The sequence below is a fragment of the Cervus elaphus genome, chromosome 23 (assembly GCF_910594005.1).
Source record: "Cervus elaphus chromosome 23, mCerEla1.1, whole genome shotgun sequence".
NCBI lineage: Eukaryota > Metazoa > Chordata > Mammalia > Artiodactyla > Cervidae > Cervus > Cervus elaphus.
In genome coordinates, this window is record NC_057837.1 from 63387774 (window position 1) to 63413051 (window position 25278).

General features: G+C 36.7%; 1 protein-coding gene and 1 non-coding gene across 5 annotated transcripts in view; one reads left to right on the forward strand and one right to left on the reverse strand.

The window, feature by feature from the left end:
• ITCH (itchy E3 ubiquitin protein ligase) overlaps window positions 1-25278 on the forward strand; it is a 97138-nt gene that overhangs the window by 23335 nt on the left and 48525 nt on the right. For 3 of the 4 annotated variants that reach the window (XM_043884921.1, XM_043884922.1, XM_043884920.1), the window contains exons 3-7: window positions 6502-6592; window positions 14669-14810; window positions 17412-17536; window positions 18549-18686; window positions 21287-21332. In XM_043884921.1, coding sequence (XP_043740856.1) covers window positions 6523-6592; window positions 14669-14810; window positions 17412-17536; window positions 18549-18686; window positions 21287-21332 — 521 coding nt within the window. In that variant the 5' untranslated portion in view covers window positions 6502-6522. Of the gene's footprint in view, window positions 1-6501; window positions 6593-14668; window positions 14811-17411; window positions 17537-18548; window positions 18687-21286; window positions 21333-25278 lie in introns of those variants that run through there. The other variant, XM_043884923.1, reaches the window with a different exon arrangement.
• Window positions 23778-23884, reverse strand: LOC122682364. The gene has a single exon (XR_006337367.1). It is a non-coding gene; the product is annotated as a U6 spliceosomal RNA (small nuclear RNA).

The following is a 25278-nucleotide window of genomic DNA, read 5'->3' on the forward strand; positions in this document are numbered from 1 at the left end:
GCCTACCAGGCTCCTCCGTCCATGAGATTTTCCAGGCAAGAATACTGGAGTGGGGTGCCATTGCCTTCTCCGAGAGAAGCCATAGGCTGTGAGAAAATGTTTGCAAAACATGTAAAGGACTTATATTTAAAATACACAAATAACTCTTAAAATACAACAGTAAGAAAACAAATAATGAGTAAAATATCTGAACAGATACCTCATGAAACAGTGTACATAGATGGTAAATAGTCAAACATATGAAAAGATGCTCAACATCATGTCACATGGGAATTAAAAACTAAGCCACTAGTGAAACATCATTGTACACCTATTAGATTGGCTAAATTCCAGAAATACTAAATTCTGACAGTATCAAATGCTTGTGAGGATATGGAGCAGTAGAAATTTTCCTTCAGTTCTAATAGGAATGCAAAATGGTGCAGCCACTTTGGAAGATGATTTAGGCAGTTGCTTACAGAGCTAAAACATAGGTTTACCCTTATCATCCTGTAATTGTAGTCCTCTTTACCCAGTTGAGTAGAAGACTTACATCCACAAAGAACCTGCATGATAGTCTTTATAATTGCCAGAAGCTGGAAGCATCTAACATCCTTCAACAGGTGCATGGATACACAGTGGAATAAACACATGTGAAATGTTTATTCAGCAAATTTTAAAAAACTGTCAAGCTCTGAAAAGATACAGAGGAAACTTTAATCGTAGTACCAAGAAGCCAGGCTGAGGCTCTTAAATTGTGTGAGTCCACTATCTAACATTCTGGGAGAAGCAAAACTGTAGAGACAGTAAGAAGATAAGAGGTTGCCAGAGGTTCTTATTGAGGGAAGAAGAATAAATAGGGGAAGCACAGGATTTTTAGAGTTGTAAGATGATTCTCTGTGATATTATAGTAGTGAATACATGGCAGTTATGCATTTGTCAACATCCTTAGGACCGTATAAGGTTCATAAAGAGTGACCCTTAATATAAATTGTGGACATTAGTTGATTAAAACTGTAGAGTATTTCAGGTACTGATTAGCAAAGCAGACAAGGTTGCCTACCTTTGTAGAAATTAATAAAATTAAAAAGTCAGAAAAATTTCAGTGATGTGGTAGAAAGTAATAATATGGCTACATTATACTGGTTAGTCAGGGAAGACCTGAGTATAACTTGAGGGCTGAATGCAAGATGTTAGCTATTCAGAGATAAGTGGGAAAAACATTCTTAGCAGAGGGAACAGCTAGTGTAAGCCTGTAAGTCCAGAATGACTTTAGTGTGTTTGAGAAATAGAATCCAGATTTACAGTGGCTAAGGAGGAGAATGTTATGAGGAGAACTCAAGAAAGTAGGTCATGTACAGAATGAAGTGGAGTTTCTTTAAGCCAGAGTGAGGAATTTGGATTCTATTTTTGGTGAGATAGGCAATTATTGGGTATTTAAGCAGACTAGAGCAAGATCTAATTCTGATATTTAAAAGAGTACCCTAACTTTGATGGGAAATGGCTGAGAGGGAGAAGGAGCAAATGCAGAGGCAGGGAGCCTTATTTAGTCACTTGTAACAGTTTATTGACAGGGAAGGGCTGGGTGTGGCTTGGGCTAATGTAGTTAAAAGAAAAGTAAGCATGTATTTTAGGGTATATCAGTTCAGTCGTGTCTGACTCTGCGACCCCATGAATCGCAGTATGCCAGGCCTCCCTGTCCATCACCAACTCCCGGAGTCTACCCAAACCCCTGTCCATCGAGTCAGTGATGCCATCCAGCCATCTCATCCTCTGTCGTCCCCTTCTTCTCCTGCCCCCAATCCTTCCCAGCATTAGAGTCTTTTCCAATGAGTCAGTTCTTTGCATCAGGTGGCCAAAGTATCGTCAGCTTCAACATCAGTCCTTCCAATGAACACCCAGGACTGATCTCCTTTATGATGGACTGGTTGGATCTCCTTGCAGTCCAAGGGACTCTCAAGTCTTCTCCAACACTACAGTTCAAAAGCATCAATTCTTCGGCACTCAGCTTTCTTCACCATCCAACTCTCACATCCATACATGACTACTGGAAAAACCATAGCCTTGACTAGACGGATCTTTGTTGGCAAAGTAGTGTCTCTGCTTTTATTTATTTATTTTTATTTATTTTTTGTGTGTGTGTCTCTGCTTTTAAATATGCTATCTAGGTTGGCCATAACTTTCCAAGGAGTAAGTGTCTTTTAATTTCATGGCTGCAGTCACCATCTGCAGTGATTTTGGAGCCCCCCAAAATAAAACCTGACACTGTTTCCACTGTTTCCCCATCTATTTCCGAGGAAGTGATGGGACCAGATGCCATGATCTTAGTTTTCTGAATGTTGAGCTTTAAGCCAACACTTTCACTCTCCTCTTTCACTTTCATCAAGAGGCTTTTTAGTTCCTTCTCACTTTCTGCCATAAGGGTGGTATCGTCTGTGTATCTGAGGTTATTGATGTTTCTCCTGGCAATCTTGATTCCAGCTTGTGCTTCTTCCAGCCCAGCATTTCTCATGATGTACTCTGCATATAAGTTAAGTAAGCAGGGTGACAATATACAGCCTTGACGTGCTCCTTCCCTTATTTGGAACCAGTCTGTTGTTCCATGTCCAGTTCTAACTGTTGCTTCCTGACCTGCATACAGGTTTCTCAAGAGACAGATCAGATGGTCTGGTATTCCCATCTCTTTAAGGATTATAGTACGGTATATTTTGCAGATAAAATCTTTACAACTAGAGGGAAAGATTTAATGCTCATGGCTTTGGCTTGAGCAACTGGGTGAATGGTACTGCTATTGAGCCAGGCAGAGTTTCACCTTAGTCATTTTAATAATGCAGACAGTTGTAAAGGTTAGATCTAGGAGTCTGGAGCTCAGGGGAGAAGATGGTTTTTGAAGTGTAGATTCTCTGTCTACTTAGTCTTGAGGTATCTTTCAAATTGTACAAGTATGGTATATATTTTCTTTTTAAACTCAAATTATACATATAAAACCACAAGTTCCCCATGACTTCCTTCTTTAGTACACAGGAGGGTAGCCACTATTACCAGTTTGGGATGGATACTTTTTCTGCCTTTATTTATATTTACCTATAGGGAGGATAGGCTTCCCTGGTTGCTCAGAGGTTAACGCGTCTGCCTGCAATGCAGGAGACTCGGGTTCGATCCCTGAGTTGGGAAGATCCCCTGGAGAAGGAAATGGCAACCCACTCCAGTATTCTTGCCTGGAGAATCCCATGGAGGGAGGATCCTGGTAGGCTACAGTCCATGGGGTCACAAAGAGTTGGACACGACTGAGCGACTTCAGTTTCCTTTCACTTTCATAGGGATATGCATTTTGTTTTTATTTGCAAAAATATTACATTATATGTATTCTGTAACTTAAATGTCCTTGAAATCTTTCCATTTCAGTTACTAGTATGTTGTTCTAATTGTTGGATAGTTTTCTGTGGTATGAATTTGTGATTATTTAACTGGTTGCCAGTTAATACTAAGGTTTCTATAATTTTTCTTTACTATTATACAAGTGGTGTGTTTTTTTTATTCTTAGAGATTTGAAATAAATAATTTTGATTATATGGAACTAACGTGAACTAGAACAACATACATTATAAAATTATCAGCATGTTTTTGCAAAGCATCTCACAGTTTTATCACAATGATTCTCTGTAATTATCTGGAGAGAATCACTGTTTCTAAAAATATTTGTAGTCTGTACTTTCATTAGTCTTCCTTACATGAAATTGTGTTTTTAAAATACATTTTATTATAATTTTGAATTTATTTTCTTTGCAACTTTATAATGTTAATTTAGAATAATCTATACTATTTAAGAGGGTATTTTTCCAGCAATAAACTGTTGCTATAGATCAGCAACTAGAATAATACTTTATCATAAATGCATAAAATAAATCAGCATCCAGATGCTGAGCTTTTCTCACTGCCTCTAATTTCCTTATCTTGATGTCATAATTCTGTGACAGACAGTCTTCTTGGTATTGAGGAGATGGTAATAACTATACATAATGTGGTAATGATGTCTTTGAGGACTCTTTCTGTAACAAGCAGTTTGAATCAGAAGAATATCCTGTGCAATGCTCTGTTGACTTTTATGGTACACCTCAGTGCCTTTATATTCTGGGTGACTACTAATGGCTTTATTTATGATGTATGCCTTCTGTATTTAAAATAAAATGGCCCTTTTAGTAAGTTGTATAAAACATCCGAAATGGTGCAATTTAAGTAGACATAGAAAGTGAAGGAAAAAAATAAACAGACCAAGCCAAGGGAATGAGCTAGTCATTTGAGTTAAGGCTGCCAGAATTTTAGCCTCGAACATATTCTTTTTCCTTCCTCCCTATATCTGTCTGTCCATCCCTCCCTGTCTCCTCAGCATATGGGATTCTGTTCCCTGACTAGGGATCAAACTCTTGCCCCCTACATTGCAATTGGTCCTAACCCCTGGACCATCAGGGAATGGAAGCTTAATTTTGTATGAATACTGTAGACATGTTTACAGTTTCAGGTTGCTTTGTTTGCCTTATTGTATTTATGTATTTCTTACATAGGACCTGGCAGATAGCGAGTACTTAAGTAAATTTTACTTTAATCTTTGACCCACTCAAAATATTCCTGATATTTTATCAAGTCCCCAAAAGCCTAAGAACACTTTATTTTAAAAACACATGTAGTTAAATTCTAACAGTATGAATAATAAACATTCATAGCATTTTCCCCCCACATACATAATCATTCAGTCTTTCAACAACCTTGTGAGGTAGAGATGGTGTTATCCCCATATCTCTGACAGGAAACTGAGACCTAGAGAGGTTACATAACTCAAATAGTATCATACACTAAGTGTTGTAGCCAGGAATCAAGCCCAAGTGTCCTGATTTTGTTATAAAATCTCTGTTACAGAGATCATGTCCTTACCACATGAGGATTAACTCTTCTGAGACTATGGACTGTTAGGGCTGTTCATTTTAGTATAATTCAGGAGCCACCACATGAGGATTAACTCTTCTGAGACTATGGACTGTTAGGGCTGTTCATTTTAGTATAATTCAGGAGCCATCTTTGTTCATTTCACAGATCAGATGTTTAAGTGTTTGCAATGTGTCAGGCACTGTTTTGAGATTCTGGGTTTTATCAGTGAACCAAAAAAATGATTCCTGCTCACATGGAGTTTATATTCTAGCCCAGAGAGTCAAAACCAATAAACATAATAACCAAGTCAATTACTTAGTATGTCAAAAAATCACATTGTGTGTAGAAGAAAAAAAAAAATGATCAGGATAGGTGGAACAGACTGTTAATATTGTAAAGAAAACTAGTAGAACAAAGGTCTTAAGGCAAGAATGTGCTGGCATGTTTGAAAAATAATAGGTAGGTGCCTGAGTAGGGGCAGAAAGTAGAGGGGGAATAAGATCAGGAGGTAGGGAGCAGTGGAAGCATGTGTCATACAGGGTCTTTCACTCTTGAGTAAAATGGGAGGATTCGAAGAACTTTTTAACATCTTAAAATCATCCAGGTTGTGTTAAGAATAGGTACTGAGGCTGGACAAGGATGGAAAAAGGAGACCTTCTGGGTTTCCCTTGTGACTCCAGCTGGTAAAGAATCTGCCTGCAGTGCGGGAGACCTGGGTTTGATCCCTGGGTTGGGAAGACCATCTGGAGAAGGGAAAGGCTATCCACTCCAGTATTCTGGCCTGGAGAATTCCATGGACTGTACAGTCACTTTAGGTTAATCTAGGAGAGGGTCATAATTTAGGAAGAAGATAGCTGTCAGGTGGCTATGAACAGATTGATGATAGAAGTGGTGAGAAATGGCTGGATTCTAGGTGTGTTTTGCAGATAGAGACATTAGAATTTGTCAGCAGGTGGGAAGGGACATATGAACAAAGGAGTCAAGAATAACTCCATAGTTTTTAGCTTGAGCATCTGAAAGGATGAAATTGCCTTTGACTGAGATAGTTTACAGAGGACATCAGGGGTTCCGTTTTTGATGTGTTAGTTTAAAATGTCTTTTGGATACCCAAATGAAGTTGCTGTTTATAATTCAGGAGTGAAATCCGGGATAGAAATATAAAGTTGGGACTTGTTGGTATATAGATGATATTTAAAGCCATAACACTGGATGATATCCTTGAGGAAATGAATATGAAGATATGAGAGAAGAGGGAACCAATAACTGAGCCCTAGGACATTCCAGTATTAAGAGGGTAGAGAGACCAGAAGGAATCATCAAAGAAGACTGAGAAGGAATAATCAGTAAGGTAGGACATAAACCTCGAGAATGTGTCTTGGAAACTAAAAGAAGAAAGTAAACCATGGAAGAAAGAAATTCAACCATTTCAGATTTTGCTGATAGTTTAGTGCAGCATGGATACTAGAATTTTAGCAGCGTGAAGGCCACTGGTTATTTTGTGGTCTTCAGTGGGACGTGGAAATGGCCTGGTTAGCATTACTTACATATTTTTCAAGTGGGAATTTTTGATGTTTACAGTGTTTCCTTTGCCCTGTTCAGGTTTGCCTTCCTGTTGGTGATATGTCTGACAGTGGATCACAGCTTGGTTCAATGGGTAGTTTGACCATGAAATCACAACTTCAGATTACTGGTAAGTCTTAAAAAGATCTACTGCATTACTTCCCTCATTCTCTTTGCGGCGCCCCCGCCCACCCCAGTATTCTGGCCTGGAGAATTTCCATGGGCTGTATAGTCCATGGGGTCGCAAAGAGTCGGACACGACTGAGCGACTTTCACTTCACTTTCACCATCAATAAAAAAATCTTCTGAGAAGAAAACCTTTAGTGGCTGTTACATATCAGGTGTTGAATTAGTATTTGCTGAATGAATAAATGAACATAATGTTTAGATATGTAAAGATAACATTTTAATTTCAGGTTGTTATTGGGTATGGTATAGGATTTGGGTTTGTTTATTAAACATGCTTGGGCAGTTGCTACTGTTTTTTGTTTTGATTTGGATTTTTTTAGCTTTGTTGAAAGCCAGTTCACATACTATTCAGTTTACTCATTTAGAGGTCAGTGATTGTTAATACATTCTCAGAGTTGTGCAACCATCACCAGTCAATTTTAGAACATTTTCACCACTCCGGAAAGAAACCCCTGCCCCAAATTCCCCAGCCACCTTCAGCCCTAGCTTAATTATTTTTCTCTCTATAGCTTTGCCTACATTGGTCTCATACAAATAGAATCATAAAATGTGTGGCCTTTGTCTCTTGACTTGTCTTACTTATATTGTTTTCAGGATTCATCCCTGTTGTAGCATGCATTAGTATTTAATTTCTTTTTATTGCCAAATACTATACCATTTGTGGAAATACTTGATCCATTTATCAATTGATGGGTGTTTGGGTTGGTTCCACTTTTTGGCTATTATGAATAATGCTATGAACATTTGTGTATAACTGTGTGAAGTTGTATGTTTTCAGTTTTCTTGAGTGTGTTCCTGGGAGTAGAGTGACTGGGTCATGTAATATCCACATTTAGCATTGTGAGGAATTCCAAATTAATTTTCAAAGCATCCAGACCAATTTGTATTCCCACCAATCATGTATGAGGGTTACAGTTTTGTAAGCATCCTTGCAATGCTTATGTTTTTGGTTAGAGAATTGTTATGGATGTGACATAATATCTCAAGGGTTTGAGTTCATTTCTCTTGACAGTTAATGATGAGCATTTTTTTCATGTGCTTATTACTAGCCATTTGTATATCTTTTTTTGAGAAATGCCTATTAAAATTTTTTGGTTGCTCTTATTACTTTCCTAATACCTGTTTTTTTCCTCTAACCATACTAACCAAGTGGATCACTTTCAGATTAATGTTTCTTAAAATACCACCTGATTTGTACCTGCTCAAAAACCGTCAGTGCTTCACCTTGGCTATGTTAGTGAATTTCTTTAAAACTGGGCTAAGACCTTTCACAGTCAGATTCCATATGATTTCTTTGTAGCGTCTTTTTATAGAAACCATTTGTACTAGCCAAAGTGAGGCACTCGATTTTCTTTAGACAAGCATGTGTCTATCACACAATGGAAACTTAGTCTCTCTCCTTTTAATTTAATGGTATTTATTGCTTATGTTAGTTTCTGTTAACACTGTACCTGGCTTACTTCCACCTCTAGATTATGAATATAAAGTTATAAACTGTATTTTTCTTATCTTTCTAGAAACCTAAAAGTATTTGAGTTATATAAAAGTAACACCTTCTTAAGTTGAAAGCATGCTAGAATTTATTCTTGGGAATTCTTTCACTGACTCCAGTCTCTTTTCTTAGTGATGTCTGATTTTCAATGAAAGATTCTAATATTTCTTTGCCAAAGCCAGATTCTAGTTGTTTCTCCCTTCCCCATCCCTGATGGTTCAGATGGTAAAGAATCTGCCTGCATTGCAGGGGACCCAGGTTCAATCCCTGGGTCAGGAAAATCTTTTGGAGAAGGGAATGGCTACCCACTCTAGTATTCTTGCCTGGAGAATTTCATGGACAGAAGAGTCTGGAGGGCTGCAGTCCATGGGATCGCAAAGAATCAGACATGACTGAGCAACTAACACTTTCACTTTCTCTCCATCTTTCAGTCTAGTCTGAGTAGCTGTTTTACATTGGGCCAGGCTTCTTTTTTTTTTTTTTTTTGCACTCTAATTTTTTTTTTTTTTGCACTCTAATTTTTTTTTTTTTTTGCACTCTAATTTTTTTTTTTTTTTTTTTTTTTGCACTCTAATTTTTTTTTTTTTTTTTCCAGGCTTCTTAAGACTTTCTTTACTGGACAGCTTAAGTTAAAATTTTTGATTTAGAGAATTTAATAGTGTCAGCTTTTCAAGTTATGTAAGCAATATACAGGCTTTTTATTTTTAAAAAGTCAGCAATTTAAAATAGTAACGTGAGGAAAGAAAAAATGAAAGTGTTAGTCACTCAGTTGTGTCCGACTCTTTGTGATCCCATGGACTGTAGCCCACCAGGCTCCTTTATTTATGGAATTCTCCAGGCAAGAATACTGGAGTGGGTAGTCATTCTCTTCTCCAGGGGATCTTCCTGACCCCAGGGATTGAACCTGGCTGGGTCTCCTGCATTGCGGGCAGGCTCTTTACCATCGGAGCAACCAGATTTAAGTTATATTCCTTTCGACTTTTCTTTGCATAAGCTAGCTATCTTATTTGCTATTGTGACTGTCACGGGAAGAAAAACACTTAATGCCTAAATGCACCTCAAGAAGACATAATTTTAGCCATTTATAAGCTTTCAATGTTGAGTCTAAAAATTCTGAGAATGTACAAGTATAGGGCAAAAGCATTTTTAACAAAAACAGGCACCTTGAATTATGGATAAAAGTTATATATTTAGCAAAGACATCATTAGATATGGCAGATACGGAGAATGTCAGATAATAAACAGTAGAGTGCCAAGTTGACTAGAATCAAGTGTCCTTTGTAATTCGCTATTTACTTTGCTTTTTGTGCTAGAAACCTCAGAACAAAGTTCTTTCCCACAAGTCACTTTAATTGACATTGTATTTTTTATTCTGTGTTAATGGATTAGCTACAGTATTTGAATTTTTTGTTTTTTATTTTATTTTGGTAAGCTGCCTCAACACTTCTAAAATTCAAGAAAGGCTTAAATATGCAAGTGTAAAATATATGTCATGGTATATGGTAGTGGCAAGAGATAATGACTTTGGTCAGGAAAAAGGGGTAGTGTTTGACTAGAGTTGCTTCTATGTGCAGTACTCTTGCCTGGAAAATCCCATGGACGGAGGAGCCTGATAGGCTGCAGTCCATGGGGTCGCTAAGTCGGTCACGACTGAGCGACTTCACTTTCATTTTTCACTTTCATGCATTGGAGGAGGAAATGGCAACCCACTCCAGTATTCTTGCCTGGAGAATCCCAGGGATGGGAGAGCCTGGTGGGCTGCCGTTTATGGGGTCGCACAGAGTCGGACACGACTGAAGTGACTTAGCAGTAGCAGCAGCTGTGAAAGAAAGTGGTGCTTGCAGCTGTGAAAGAAAGTGGTGCTTGAAACATTGCTACTATTTAAAAAATAGAAAGGTATAAAAGGATCTTTCAGGAATGAACATGACAGAGCAAATGGCGTGAAGGAGGGAAATGCCAAGGCTTCCCTCATCCGTAAAAGCCACTGCTGCAGAGCAGGGACCTGTGAGAATTCATGGAAATGGGTCATCTCCTTCGCTTGAGTCAAGGTTGCCAAAAAAAAAAAAGATCATTGCCAAGGGAGATGGGAAGTAACCAGAGTTTTTAACAAAGAGCAGTAAACTGGATTGGTGTTTTAGAAAGTTGCTGTGAAAGACTGATGGGGAAATTTAGTGTCAAAAGTTAAAATGTTACTCTGTGGTTCTGCTCAAATTTATGTCTTTAACTCTTTCTGTCATGCATGCATTACATGCGTACATACATAATTTGTTTACAGTATATACATTTGCTAATTGCTTTTCCTTACCAGATGAGGGCAAGTAGAAAATTTATTTCAGAGAAATGACACCTTATAAGTTTTAATAAAAACTTGTATAAGTTGTAGCAAGAGTTTTAAAAAATTAATTCATAAATTGATACTATGTTGATAAATAGATTGTTTAGAGAACTTGATGTGTTTGAATTTCACATAATTCTTTATAGGAACATTAAGGGAAAGGCAGCCTTGCTTTTCTTTTTCAGAATTTACATAAAGTATACCTCATCACAAGTGATTGAGTTCTCACAAGGAAAAAAACTCCTTTTCTATTTCTTTAATTTTGTATCTATATGAGATGATGATTGTTCACTAAACTTAATTGTAATTATTTCCTGATGTCTAATCCTTACGCTTTTACACCTTAAACTTTAAAATCATGCCAGTTCGTTAGTCACACTTTCTATGATTTGACTCTTAATTTATAGAAATAACATGAATAGCCATTTTGCTATTCCAATTTGAACTGGAGTAGAAAGGTGGTCTTTTGTGTTACACTTTCATTGATCAAGGTACTATATGAGGCATCCCCTTGGGAACTGCTGTTGGCATTGAAGTGATCTCTTAACACTTTTGTTGGGTATTGAATGTACCTGTATTGATCCTTGTGTTGGGCAGATCCTTTTGTAATTTATCAGATAGTTACAAAAATTATAGCAGGAAATCAGAAATACCTACTTACTCTCAAATGTTTTTGAGAGTTCATCGTATTGCTAATCATAACTTGATCTCAGCACCCTTGTTTTAACCTTGTTCCTTATAGCCTTCCAATTCCCAGAATAAGTTGATTTCCTGATCATTCTTTATTCTTTATCTCTAATTCTGTGGCCTGGTTCCTTTACCTTGGACATAAGTCTGTTTTCTTACATCCTTCCCTATCTTTAGCCATTTCCTGTTTAATTATGTTCTGCACCTAACTTCAGCTATTATACTGAGCTTATCTGTGTTTTGATGCTTGCTGTATGCTAGTATTATACTTACATGGGCAGAATAAGTACTTTGGTATTTCCTAGAAATTTCTTAGTCTTATTCCTTACTCAGAGCTCATCATTTGAGGAAGAGAAACCATCTTATTTCAGTTCTTACAAATTGAAATTAAACATTACTGTATTTTTCCAGATTTACTAGAATACCATATATTTAGCTCCCAATGCTTAGAGACCAGGAGGGTCCTTCATACTTTAAATTTAAAGTCAAGAGTTTATATCCAGTTCTGCCCAGACAAGCCATAGTTCTGCTAAAGAGGCCTCTTGTGGCCTCTCATGACTTCTGACCACAGAGGGTAATCCTTGCATAACTGGTTTTATCTCTTATCAGTTCATCATATTGCTAATCATAACTTGATCTCAGTACCCTTATTTGTTTTACCTTGTTCCTTACAGCCTTCTGATTCCCAAAATAAGTTGAGTAAGCCAAGGATTCACTTTTACTTTCTTTACATTTACTTACTTATTTTTATTTTACATTTAAATTGTCAAAACTTTTATTTCATATTGGAGAGGAAGTTACTAAATATACACACTTGCTATAACCTTGCCATGAAGGGGATTGCATAAATAAGTAAAAACTAATAAACCTACTAAGAACTAAGACTGAATGAAAAGCAATAGGAGCCGTATATAAATAAGAAAATGCTGTGCAAGCATAGAAGAATTCTGACTTGTTAGATTTAAAGAACCCTTCAAAGAGAAGGGATTAAAGACACCTCAGGAAGTAGAATTGTGTTGGATGAAAAGGAAAAAGGATCATTATGAGTGGAGGGGAGTAGCACATATGAGCCGTCAAAGTACATGGTCCTTGTGAGGGACAGCAAACAGGTAAGAGTGGTTAGAACACCAGGGGCCTGTGTGGGATTTTGTACAGGAAAGGAGCTATAAAAGTTCATTGTAAGCAATGTTAAATGCCCCAGAAGAATTTAAACTTCATTTTTCAGGCGTTAGAGAATCATTGAAAAGTATTGACATGGTCACATCTGTTCTAGGAACAATTCTAGTAGCCATGAGGAATTGGACTGGAGAAGTGAAAGTAAAAATAGTTGTTAGAGGCCTTTAGGTGTAGCCCAGGTGACAGTTGATACTGACATTTTTCTGATTCATTTTCTTCTAGTTTATAATTCATAGTCTTTTAATTTACCTTGGGAATTTAAATTTTAGGAAGTAGTACATTGATCTATTTTACAATGTTAGGACTGTAATGGAAGTTTTGTGCAATCTAAACTTTGAGATTTGAACACTTAACATAATTCTCCTGTCCAAGCTTTGCTGTGACCATTGGATAAAACTTTTAAATTCTGTTGATCTTGTTCTTTTTTTATGTGTAAAAATTAAGATAGTACCTGTCTTGCAGAATAGTCGTGAGAGTCAAAATGATAATATTTAGGTGCCAGACACAGTAAAACACTAACAGTTGGTGTTCGTTTCCCTTACTCTTTTTATTTTCCCATTTAAAGTTTCCTAAAATGGCTCTAGTGGGGTTGAGTGGGATTACGTGGTAAACAGCTTTCAAAAGTTTGAATCCTAAAAAGCCACTCAGGATAGCTGCGTTGCTCTTTGTTCTAGGCTTAATCAGTTTAAGAGGATCACAAGAGCCCCTGAAACAAAATGAACTTATGCATGATTGTATGGGCCGTTTTACCTTTTCTCAGACCACAAATGTATTAAAAATAGGGATTTTTCTGGGGCAATCCTGTGATTAAATTAGGTTTTGTATTAAGTAGTAGGGCTTTATAGTACATATTAGTCAGAGATAGGTTTGACCCCCATTTGAGCGTTTTCTGTTCTGAAAAAGACATTTTGTTTAATGTTTCCACTTTGATGTCTCACGAGCATCTCAGATTTATACATTCATTATAATACACTTGATTTCCTGCCCATGCCACCCTCCTCAAACTTGTTCTTTCCTAGATCTTTTGCATCTTATTCAGTGATACCACCTTCTATCCAGTTGCTTATGCCAGGAACACAGGAGATATCCTTGCTGCTTTTCCGTAGCTCACTAATGTGATCTAATCCTATTGATTCTCATTAGAAAATATTTATTCCTCCCCATATCCATGTTCACCACCCTAGTCTAATCTACTGTCTCTTAGATGGCTCTAGCAGCCTCTTAAGCGTAAAAGGACAGAAGTAAAATATTAGATCAAAGTGAAGTCGGGAGGTTCAGGGCCACCACTTAGGACTGTGCCTGCTAGAGTACCCCGATTGTCTATGTGTTGGACTGTATATTGCACTTCTTGGGTAGCTCCTATATAAACTTTCCTAGCAACTCGCAAGGGCCTGTTAGTCTTGATAGGCACTGGCATCTCTGAACTTAGCTGTTAGAGTAGATATCCAGGTAGTAAAATAGTTCCTTGGTTGTGGTCATCCCGTTTATAGGGGATCAGTGAGTTGTCTCCTGTGGGAGCTGTGGGGTGTTCTAAATTCAAATCTACTCTTGGTGCCTTCCTTCCACACAAGGCTGGGACAAGGCTGCTTTATGTTTTATGGCAGTGGTGACTAACTCAGGCTCAGGATGTAAGAAGCTCTTGCTAAGGTAATGAGAGATATATGAGATGTTAGACATAATCTTAGTTTGTAACTCTGCCTTCAGTGGCTTTCTAGCATGCTTAGAATAAAATCCAAATTCCTTGTCTTAGCTTGCATAGCTAAATGTGATCTCACCTTATTTACCATTTTTCTCTGTTTGCTCTACTTTTCTTAGATCAAAGCTTTTGTACCTCTTTCTTAACGTTGCCTTCTTCCTACCTTTGATCTTGACCTTGTCATTTAGATGGTTGCTTAAAAGTACTGTATCCTTGGAAAACTTCTTTACTACCAAGTCATATTCTGCCACCTTAGGCTGTTTTTCATCACAAGGATTTATCTCTAATTATAAACTGTTCTGTCCAGAGTTTAGAGCAATAATATCTGATAGATGGTAAGCATTCACATATTTATTTATCAAGTTTGTCAATGTACTTTTTAATTGACCTCAAGATTTCTGGGACTGGTGATACTACTGATGGGAATTTGGGTGGATGGTGTGAGGAAGTCCTATAGTTTTTAATAAGATGATAAGAAATACACAGGTCATAAGTGAATAAAATTTGTGAATATTTTAGAGCAAACTGCTTCTCAAGTAAAAATAATGCTCTGTTTAATCTTTATGAAATTAAATTGATTTGAAGGATGGACTAACATCTCGAATACTGAAATATTTTCTCTTTTATTTAGTCATTTCAGCAAAGCTTAAAGAAAATAAAAAGAATTGGTTTGGGCCAAGTCCTTATGTGGAAGTCACAGTAGATGGACAGTCAAAGAAGACAGAAAAATGCAACAATACGAACAGTCCCAAGTGGAAGCAGCCTCTTACAGTGTAGGTTTGAAAGTATTTTCTGTGGTATATTTTGTTTAATAGGTCAGCAGAAATGAAGCTTTTAGAAAGTTTTTCACTTTTTTTTTGTTCTTCCCCCCCTCTTAATTTTACTCCCCTTGTTCTTTTAGTCTCATTTCTCTTTAATTATTTGTTTTCCCAGTTTCTCCTTTTCATTGCATTCTCATTTAGTTGTTGATGGTATCTCTGCTGCCACTAAATAGCAGCTGAAAGATCCCAGGGTTATGGGCCCAGAAATGTTAGCAGCTCTTTCCTTAATTTAGGTTGGAAATAGAGGGATATCAGGAACTCACTTCATTTTTTCTTATTTAATTTTTATTTTAAATTTTCATTTTAGACAAAATTTAATTTCCTGTTTTTTAAAATTTAAAATTTAAATTTTGTGTTTTTTAAAATTACAGTGTCCACAAAAAACCTACCACTTTTTTTTTCTTTAAAAAAATTATACATTTTGTTCTATCACTCTATTTTTATATTAAACATACATCTTTTTTTTCTGAGTATGTACAGGTCTTAACATCTCTAATATAACTACATAATACTCTTTAATATGGATGGACTGTTATTAATTTTACTAGTTCCCTATTCAGTTGATTTCTCATGTTGTGCTGTTAGTGCAGTATACATTCCTGTGCATATGTCTGTGCATTGGAGTTTTTATCTGTCATTTAAATTCATAGAGGTGGGTATAGCTCAGTTTCAGCACTAATTGACAAAGCCCTAAATGTTGGTAAGAAAAGCATAATTGGTTGAAGGGAATTATAGGTTAATTTTTAAACTTCTTCTCCTAAAATGGAAGAAAATGTATGATTTATCAACAAATAGATTTTAAAATAATACAGTATGTTATATTTTTAAAATAATACAGTATGTTATATATTAAAGCATAGTTCAAAATATAACCAGTTGTTATTTTATCAAATGTAGACAAATTGCTGTCATTCCCTAACATTTGAAATTCTTCATTTTTTTTCTCTTAGAAAAACAAACCTGTGACTAAAAATGTTTTATTTTTAAATGGTGAGATGAGACATCTGAAATGATAAGCTCTTCTCTTCACATGATACATGCCTCTGTGAACAATATTTCTAATAAATGACAAAACAAATTGGATATACCTACATTAATCTTTAACATGGATTTTTGAAGTTCTAGGGCATCTTTGTTGTACTTAATAATGATTTTGAACAAATAAATGGAACTTAAGAATCTTCCAAAGATCATTCTGAGACCTATTTTCAGAAGTATCATTCTAATGTTTCTCATCTGTATTTATTTCAACATTAATGTTTCTTAGACTTCATTTTTAATTAGCGCCCCATTAGATATTTGATCTAGATTAAACTGTGTGAGTAACAAAAGATGACTAACAGAGAAATGTTCTCTTAATATTTAATATATGTTCTCCTGAAAGTAACATCTGAAAGTTTTGAAAGAGAATGAATACATTGTACCAAAAAGGGGCAATGATTAGGTGAAAGTTTCTTTGTTTGGTTACAGTATCTGCCACTGGGAATTCCTTGGTGGTCTAGTGGTTAGGACTCTGCACTTCCACTGCAGGGGACACGAGTCCTGTCCCTTGTCAGAAAAGTCTTATAGCCTTGAACCATAGGACTATCATAGGTTATATAGTGTTCTGCTTTTCTAATTGAGATGGTTTTTATACAGTTTATTGCAAACTCAAATTTCTATTCTGTATTGGCATCTAGCAAGGTATGGCCTTATTTGACACTTGTCCTGAACACTTTGCCTCTAGCAGTGTGAAACATGGGGTAATATAATCCTGAAATCCTTAAGTAGCTGACTGAGAACATTCTTAATACAAATTTTAATGACAGATTTTTGTTCAGATTACAGTCCGTCACCAACTGGCTGTGTGATATTCGGCAATTTGCTTATTCTCTCTGAATATCAGCTTCTGTATGTGAAGATGAAAGTGGTATTTTCACCTCAGGGTTACTCTGAAGGTTAAATGAAATAATTCTAAGCTCAACACACTACCTGACATAAAATAAGAATTTAATTTTTTGTACAAATCACTTTTTTGTATTCAGTTCTTTTCAGTCTCTCAGTTGTGTCTGACTCTTTGTGACCCTATGAACTGCAGCACGCCAGGCCTCCCTGTCTATCACCAACTCTCAGAGCTTGCTCAAACTCAAGTCCATTGCATCAGTGATGCCATCCAACCATCTCATGCTCTGCTGTCCCCTTCTCCTGCCTTCAATCTTTCCCAGCATCAGGGTCTTTTCTGATGAGTCAGTTCTTCACACCAGGTGGCCAAAGTATTGGAGCTTCAGCTTTTTGTACTACTAAAGTAAAATTATTTTTCAAAAGTTTGTAGCATGATGAACACTTTTGTTGATAATACATACATGTAATCGTCCCTGTATATAGGTCAGCAGTGTGTGAAGATGACCGTGCAAACCTGTAGCATTCAGATATGTTTTTCATAAGATTATAGAATACAGGCAATATTGGTTGTAAACTGTAAGATATGCAGTGAGATTTTAATTGTAATTTATTTAGAATTCCATTGTGATAGTAAAAGAAATACTTTTTCCACCTTTTTTTTTTCACTTGTAGTATTGTCACCCCTGTGAGTAAATTACATTTTCGTGTGTGGAGTCACCAGACACTGAAATCTGATGTTTTGTTGGGAACTGCTGGATTGGATATCTATGAAACATTAAAGTCAAACAATATGAAACGTATGTATGTGAAAATAAGAATAAGCTCAGCTTTTGTTATTTTGCAAGAAATTTCATGTGTTAAATGTGGAGAAAATGACTATTTACTGTTTGTTTTTAAGTTTACATGATTGTAACATTAGTAGAGAGATAAAGCTTGAACTATTTAATGCATTCTTAATATCGTTTGGCCATTCATTTTGGATCCAGTATTTTAAATAAATATTTAGTATATAGGTATTTATTGAAGGCTATACTCAATTATGGAAAAGAAATAGAGCAGAGATGATTTTATTTTAGATGGTTTTATTTATATGTGTATATCTCTCTTTTGATATCTACAGATACATGAAAACTTGAAACATGCTTATTTTAATTAATATATTATGATTTTAAAACAGACTTCTAATCCCTTGAGTATCTAAAGCATACTTCTAAGAATTTTATTTTTCATTTAGGATTTATAAGACAAAAATTCATTCTTAAATTTTGTTTTCACTCCATATAATTCAGACATACCTTGCTGAGTAATCTTAGTTGTCCTGATGGCTCATTTTGAAGAAGAGAATGAATATAATAAGTGAGATGATTGAGCTAGTTAGTGTTTTTGTTTGTTGTTTAGTTACTAAGCTGTGTCCAACTCTCTTGTGATCTCATGGACTATAGCCTGCCTGGCTCCTCTCTCCATGGGATTTCCCAGGAAAGAATACTGGAGTGAGTTGCCATTTCCTTTTCCAGGGGATCTTCCCGATGCAGGGATCAAAATCACATCTCCTGTATTGACAGGTGGATACTTTACCACTCACTGAGCTACCTGGGAAGCCCCATTTAATATCTTACATTGTATTAAGCACTAGGAAATTTTGTTCTATTTTTTAAATGTTTTTGGCATGAAAAGGCCTGAAACCTTGGGTGAAGTGTATTAAAACAATATGTATACATACAAATGTAAATTTTCTGACAGTTATGTTTTTAACATTTATGACTTTTTTAAAAAAAAGTGACCATTTTCTATAATTTTATTCTCTTCCAGTTGAGGAAGTAGTTGTGACTTTACAGCTTGTAGGTGACAAAGAACCAACGGAGACAATAGGAGATTTGTCAGTCTGTCTTGATGGGCTGCAACTAGAGTCTGAGGTTGTTGCCAATGGTGAAACTGCATGTTCAGAAAGTAAGTAATCACTTAAAAAAAATTCATTTTTATTTATTTGGCTGTGCTGAGTACCAGCTGCAGCACACAGGATCTTCGATCTTCATTGTGGCATGCAGGATCTTTAGTTGTGGCATGTGGGATCTAGTTCCCCTAACTAGCGATTGAACCCAGGCTCCCTGCATTGGGAGCACAGAGTCTTAGCCACTGGACCACCAGGGAAATATATAGGGTCTTTTCTTCTTAAGTATGTTGTAATTATTGCCATTCTTTTTCACATAAAGAAATTATTTTATTTCCATTTTATAAAGAGACATTTTTCATTTTAAACTTTTAGTATATTGTTTCTATTAGGAACTAAGAGTTAAAAAGCTAGCCAAATAAAAGCCAAATCACTGTTGTCTCTGAGAGTGATAAATTGATTTATAAAGTAGCCATTCTGTAGGCCAGCAGTGGCAGTTAACATGGCACATTTGATGCTACACCTTCTCCAGTGCCAGTGGCAGACATAGTTTACTGTCTGTAGCAGGGTCTGATTTAGTTTAAATTTGACTCAGAATCCTTAGTACTGTACCAGACAAGCCAGTACAAGCTGGCACCGTTTGCTATTCCTTTTCCATTTTTGTAGGCTACATTTACTGAGCTGTCTTTGAGTTATAATAATGACAAAACCAACTTGTTTTATGTTGATGTATTTTACAGTTTATGGTTTACTGGTGTTAAAGGGAATAAATATGAGATATAGTTAAAAGAAGTTTGGCACCTGACTTAGTCCCTGCACAGCTAGCATGCTTAATAAAACCACTTCTCAGTGGATTTCCTTTAGATATTTTCATCCCTTATTTTCTAATAAGTGTATTTTCACCTGGAACACAGATTTTTGAGACAAAGTGCAGATTAATGGTTTCCTTGATTAGTCTGACAGAGATCTTTCTGTTTACCTAGAAACTGCATTATGAAGCATTTTTGCAGTTACCAGGTGCTGTTATACTTCTGTTTCTACCTTGGAAGACTTCCTACTTCCTTTCTAATTCATGACCTTTTTTTAATAGCAGAACCTTCAAGGTAGTCCTGGTTATATCTTCCAGATTGGTTCTTTGGGGTTAATGGGGGTAGAAAGAAATTTCTGAATTGGTTGTACTGGTTCAGAGTTGACACATTCATATAAATGCATCATAACAATAGGTAGTCTTTGTGTCAGGCTTCTTTCACTTAGCCTAGATAATGTCATTTCAGGTTTATCAGTGCTGTAGCATGTTTCAATAGTCTGTTGCTTTTATTACTGCATAGTTTTAAATTGCATAGATGTTTCACATTTTACCTATCCACCTGTACCATTTTTTAAAATAAAACCTTGAGACACTTGCCCACCTTGCTGAGTATGATATATTAATAATATAGTGGTGACTCAGCATCTTTTTAATGACATAATCCATCAATTATGCTTTGGAGTAGTATAGTGATAACTTCACTCTTTGAAAGTAGGGACTGTATTCAGGAACTGTTGTTCTTTAACTCAGTGGACCTAGGCTGTTAAACTTGTTCTTTTTGCATTTTATAGTTTTTTAAATTTCTCTGTGTACTACTTTTGCTGCAGTCTGTGTGCCTACCTATAGTACTTTCGCTCTCTTATCACAGTTCCTTACTGAATCCTAAGGATATTTCATGAATAAAACTTGAAGAAAGTATGAGTGTTGTAGCATTTGTTTTGACCACTTTGAGACCCATTTGTTCTTTTCCTATTCTCAAAGCTATTTTCAGGGCCTTTGCATAAGAAAGATATTACTGATTTTTCTGTTTTCAAAATCTTATCATTATCCTGCTGATAATCAGCACTTATAGGGGGAGGTAGTTGGAATACAAAAGATGACTAAAATACATTTGAGTTAGAATCAAGCAAATGGGGACTTCCCTGGTGGCTCAGTAGCTAATACGCTGCACTCCCAGTAGAGGAGGCCCCGGGTTCGATCCTTGGTCAGGGAACTAGATCCCACATACCACACGGCAGCAAAGCCACAACTGAGAGTTGGTATGCCACAAGTAGAGATGCTGTATGCCACAACAAAAATCTTCAAAATTCCTGTGTACTGCAATTAAGACCTGGTGTAGCTGACTAGCTAAATAAGTAAGTAAATAAATAAGACATTTGAAACAAGGCAGAAGTAGCACATGAGTAATAATATACCTTGACTCATTACCATCTCTTATACAAAATAATCATTTGCACACAGACAAAAAATAATCATTTGCACAATTTTGATAAAACTTCTCTGTCATGTGAACATTTATTTTATTTTCCTTTTAAATATCATGTTGGACTTTAACTCCATTCCAGCATGTTTTTACTACATGCATTCTCAGTCTCTTCAGTCATCTCTGATGCTTCACGACATCATGGACTGTAGCCTGCCAGGCTCCTCTGTCCATGGGATTTTCCTGGCAAGAATACTGGAATGGGTTGCCATGCCTTCCTCCAGGATTATCTTCCCAACCCAGGGATCAAACCCAGTTTGTTACTAGAAAGATAAAATGAAAGGTTTTGTTTACAAAGCATCTTTAGGTAAAAGGTGCATACGACTTCTTGAAATTCATTTTCTGTCTAACTCTTAATGTTGTTAAAGGTGCTTCACAGAATGATGATGGCTCCAGACCCAGGGATGAAACAAGGTAAGAGTTCACTTATTACATGTCACAGAACGCAGAGAGAAACAGGGAGAAGGAGTCAATTTCATTTTCATCAGAACTTCAAGTTCAAATTGATATAAAAATGTGTCAAGTTTCAGAGCTCTTAGGTAAGAAAGAAAGTATTCCTGGAAAATTCAAGAGCCTTAGCTTATATGACTGCAGTTCTGTAGTGTAGGCCAGAGGTACCCAAACACTAATAGTTCTTCAGCTTATAGAAAGTGAATATATTGGCAGTTTATTGGTAGTTATTGGAAGTTTAGAATCCTAAGGTCTTTGTTGGACTGTTTCCTTTTCCAGGAAAGCTGGGCTCTAATTTTCTCACTGTGATTAAAGATAGACAAGGTTTTAAAAATTAATAACTATCTCTGTAGACTGGAAGACATCTATGTTTTTGTGTTTCTTTTAGTCTTTTATTTTTTTTTTAAGTTTTTTTTGAAGTCATGAAATGTCCCTCATAAAGATGTTTTAATAGTTCAGTGTTCTTTGGTCCTCTTTTGCGTAATAAGCCCATACTTTTATATTAGAATGTGATATAATTTTGTAGTGCATTGAAAGGTTCTGTTATGCCACTGTATTTCATTTTTGTGAATCTTTCTTAAAATACTTTATGAAACTACTCGACTCAAATTTCTTGCAAAGGCGTTCCTAGAGCCCTGTCTTCATGCCATTTGTTTAATTAATGCTTTATGTTTTCCTAAGTGAATCATTGTCACAAATAACCTGAGGAACAATGTCTTCTGGGTTTATGAGATTGCCAGACTGATCTTTGAGCATGTCTTTGTGTTAAGCATGAATTCCTTTGCATTAGCATTTTCCAGAGAGCATACCTCTTAGATGATGGGTTTGAAAAACATTTTATAAACTGTCACATGCTGTTTAAATGTTGCTATACAGGAATCATGGCAGTGAACCCTTTGCCTTTGTTTGCAGTCTTCATCACTTGGGCATGTATCCAGTGAAAAAGGCAAAAACCTCCCTCCCCTGCCAGACATTTAAGAAGTTCACTAAACAGCTTTAGGTTCTTTTGCTTTTTTGTTTAAATCAAGCACTGCATGTATCATCAACATAGTCCTGTTGGTCTCCTTTCCCCCATAGCATGTCTGGATATTTTATATTTCTCAGTGTTGTCTTCTGTCACTTTTATGAATTACCAAGGTGACTGATGCTTAGTGTTCAAGATTTTGTTTTTCGAAGTGCCTTCTTGACTGTTAATCATTGATTTGTATATTATGACCTTATTGTATTAGCATCTGGGTTCTCAGGGTTCTTTATCTTGTTCATAAACATCTAAACTTACATATACAAATAGATCAGGTAAATATGTATGGAGAGAGAAACAAGCTTGTAAGACTGAGGCAGAGAGCAAAGCCATGGTAGCACTTAATTTGTAACTAATTGCTTTGCAAATATAATGGTGATAAGTTCACACTAACAGCTTTGTATAGTATATTGTTGTTGTTCAGTCACTCAGTTGTGTTCAACTCTTTGCGACCCCATGGACTGCAGCATGCCAGGCTTCTCTGTCCTTCACTATCTCTCAGAGTTTGCTCAAGCTCATGTCCATTGAGTTGCTGATGCCATTCAGCCATCTCATTGTCCCCTTCTCCTGCCCTCAGTCTTTCCAGCATTAGAGTCTTTTTCCAGTAAGTCAGCTCTTCACATCAGGTGGCCAAAGTATTGCAGTTTCAGCTTCAGCATCAGTCCTTCCAATGAATATCAGGGTTGATTTCCTTTGGGATTGACTGACTGGCTCTCCTGTCAGTCCAAGGGACTCTCAAGAGTCTTCTCCAGCACCACAGTTTGAAAGCCTCAATTATTTGGTGCTCAACCTTCTTTATGGTGAAATTCTCACATCCATACATGACTACTAGAAAAACCATAGCTTTGACTATGACAGAACTTTGTCACCAAAGTAATGTCTCTGCCCTTTATTTATTTTTTTTATTTATTTTTTTTATTTTTATTTTTTTTATTAGTTGGAGGCTAATTACTTCACAACATTTCAGTGGGTTTTGTCATACATTGATATAAATCAGCCATAGATTTACACATATTCCCCATCCCGATCCCCCCTCCCACCTCCCTCTCCACCCGATTCCTCTGGGTCTTCCCAGTGCACCAGGCCAGAGCACTTGTCTCATGCATCCCACCTGGGCTGGTGATCTGTTTCACCATAGATAATATACATGCTGTTCTTTCAAAACATCCCACCCTCACCTTCTCCCACAGAGTTCAAAAGTCTGTTCTGTACTTCTGTGTCTCTTTTTCTGTTTTGCATATAGGGTTATCGTTACCATCTTTCTAAATTCCAGATATATGTGTTAGTATGCTATAATGTTCTTTATCTTTCTGGCTTCACTCTGTATAATGGGCTCCAGTTTCATCCATCTCATTAGAACTGATTCAAATGAATTCTTTTTAACGGCTAAAAATATGGAACGCTTCACGAATTTGCGTGTCATCCTTGCGCAGGGGCCATGCTAATCTTCTCTGTATCGTTCCAATTTTAGTATATGTGCTGCCGAAGCGAGCACTGTCTCTGCCTTTTAATATGCTGTCTATGTTGGTCATAGCTTTTCTTCCAGGGAGCAAACGTCTTTTAATTTCATGGCTGCAGTCATCATCTATAGTGATTTTGGAGACCAAGAAAATAAAGTCTGTCACTGTTTCTGCTGTTTCCCCATCTATTTGCCATGAAGTGATGGGACCAGACGCCATGATCTTAGTTTTTTGAATGTTGTTTTAACCCAACTTTTTCACTCTCCTCTTCCACCTTCTTCAAGGGGCCCTTTAGTTCCTCTTCACTTTCTGCCATAAGGGTGGTGTCATCTGCATATCTGATGTTATTGATATTTCTCCCAGCAATCTTGATTCCAGCCTGTGCTTCATCCAGCCCAGCATTTCACTTGATGTACTCTGTATATAAGTTAAATAAGCAGGGTGACAATATACAGCCTTGATGTACTCCTTTTCCAATTTTGAACCAGTCTATTGTTCCACGTCCAGTTCAAATTGATGCTTCTTGACCTCCATACAGATTTCTCAGGAGGCAGGTAAGGTGGTCCTGTATTCCCATCTCGTTAGGAATTTTCCAGTTTGTTGTGATCCACACAGTCAGAGACTTTAGCATAGTCAGTGAAGCAGAATTGGATGTTTTTCTGGAATTCCCTTGCTTTTTCCATGATCCAGTGGATGCTGGCAATTTGATCTCTGGTTCCTCTGCCTTTTCTAAATCCAGCTTGTATATCTGGAAGTTCTTGGTTCATGTATCGTTAAAACCTAGAATGAAGGATTTTGAGCATTACCTTGCTAGCGTGTGAAATGAATGCAGTTGTGCAGTAGTTTGAACAGTCTTTGGTGTTTCCCGTCTTTGGGATTGGAAGGAAAACTGACCTTTTCCAGTCCTGTGGCCACTGCTGAGCTTTCCAAATTTGCTGATATAGTGTGTGCAGCACTTTAACGCATCATCTTTTAGTTTCAAATAGCTCAGCTGGGATTCCGTCACGTCCACCAGCTTTGTTCATAGTGATGCTTCCTAAGGCCCACTTGACTTCACATTCCAGGATGTCTGTCTCTAGGTGATCTATCACACCCTCTTGGTTTTCCTGATCATTAAGACTTTTTTGTGTACTTCTGGCTTGTGCTTCTGTTAGATCCATACCACTTCTGTCCTTTATTGTGCCCATTTTTGCTTGAAATATTCCCTTGGTATCTCTAATTTTCTTGAAAAGTTCTCTAGTCTTTCCCATTCTATTATTTTCCTCTGTTTCTTTGCATTGATCACTGAGGAAGTCTTTCTTATCTCTCCTTGCTCTTCTTTGGAACTCTGCATTCAGATGGGTGTATCTTTCCTTTTCTCCTTTGCCTTTAGCTTCTCTTCTTTTCTCAACTATTTGTAAGGCCTCCTCAGACAAGCATTTTGCCTTTT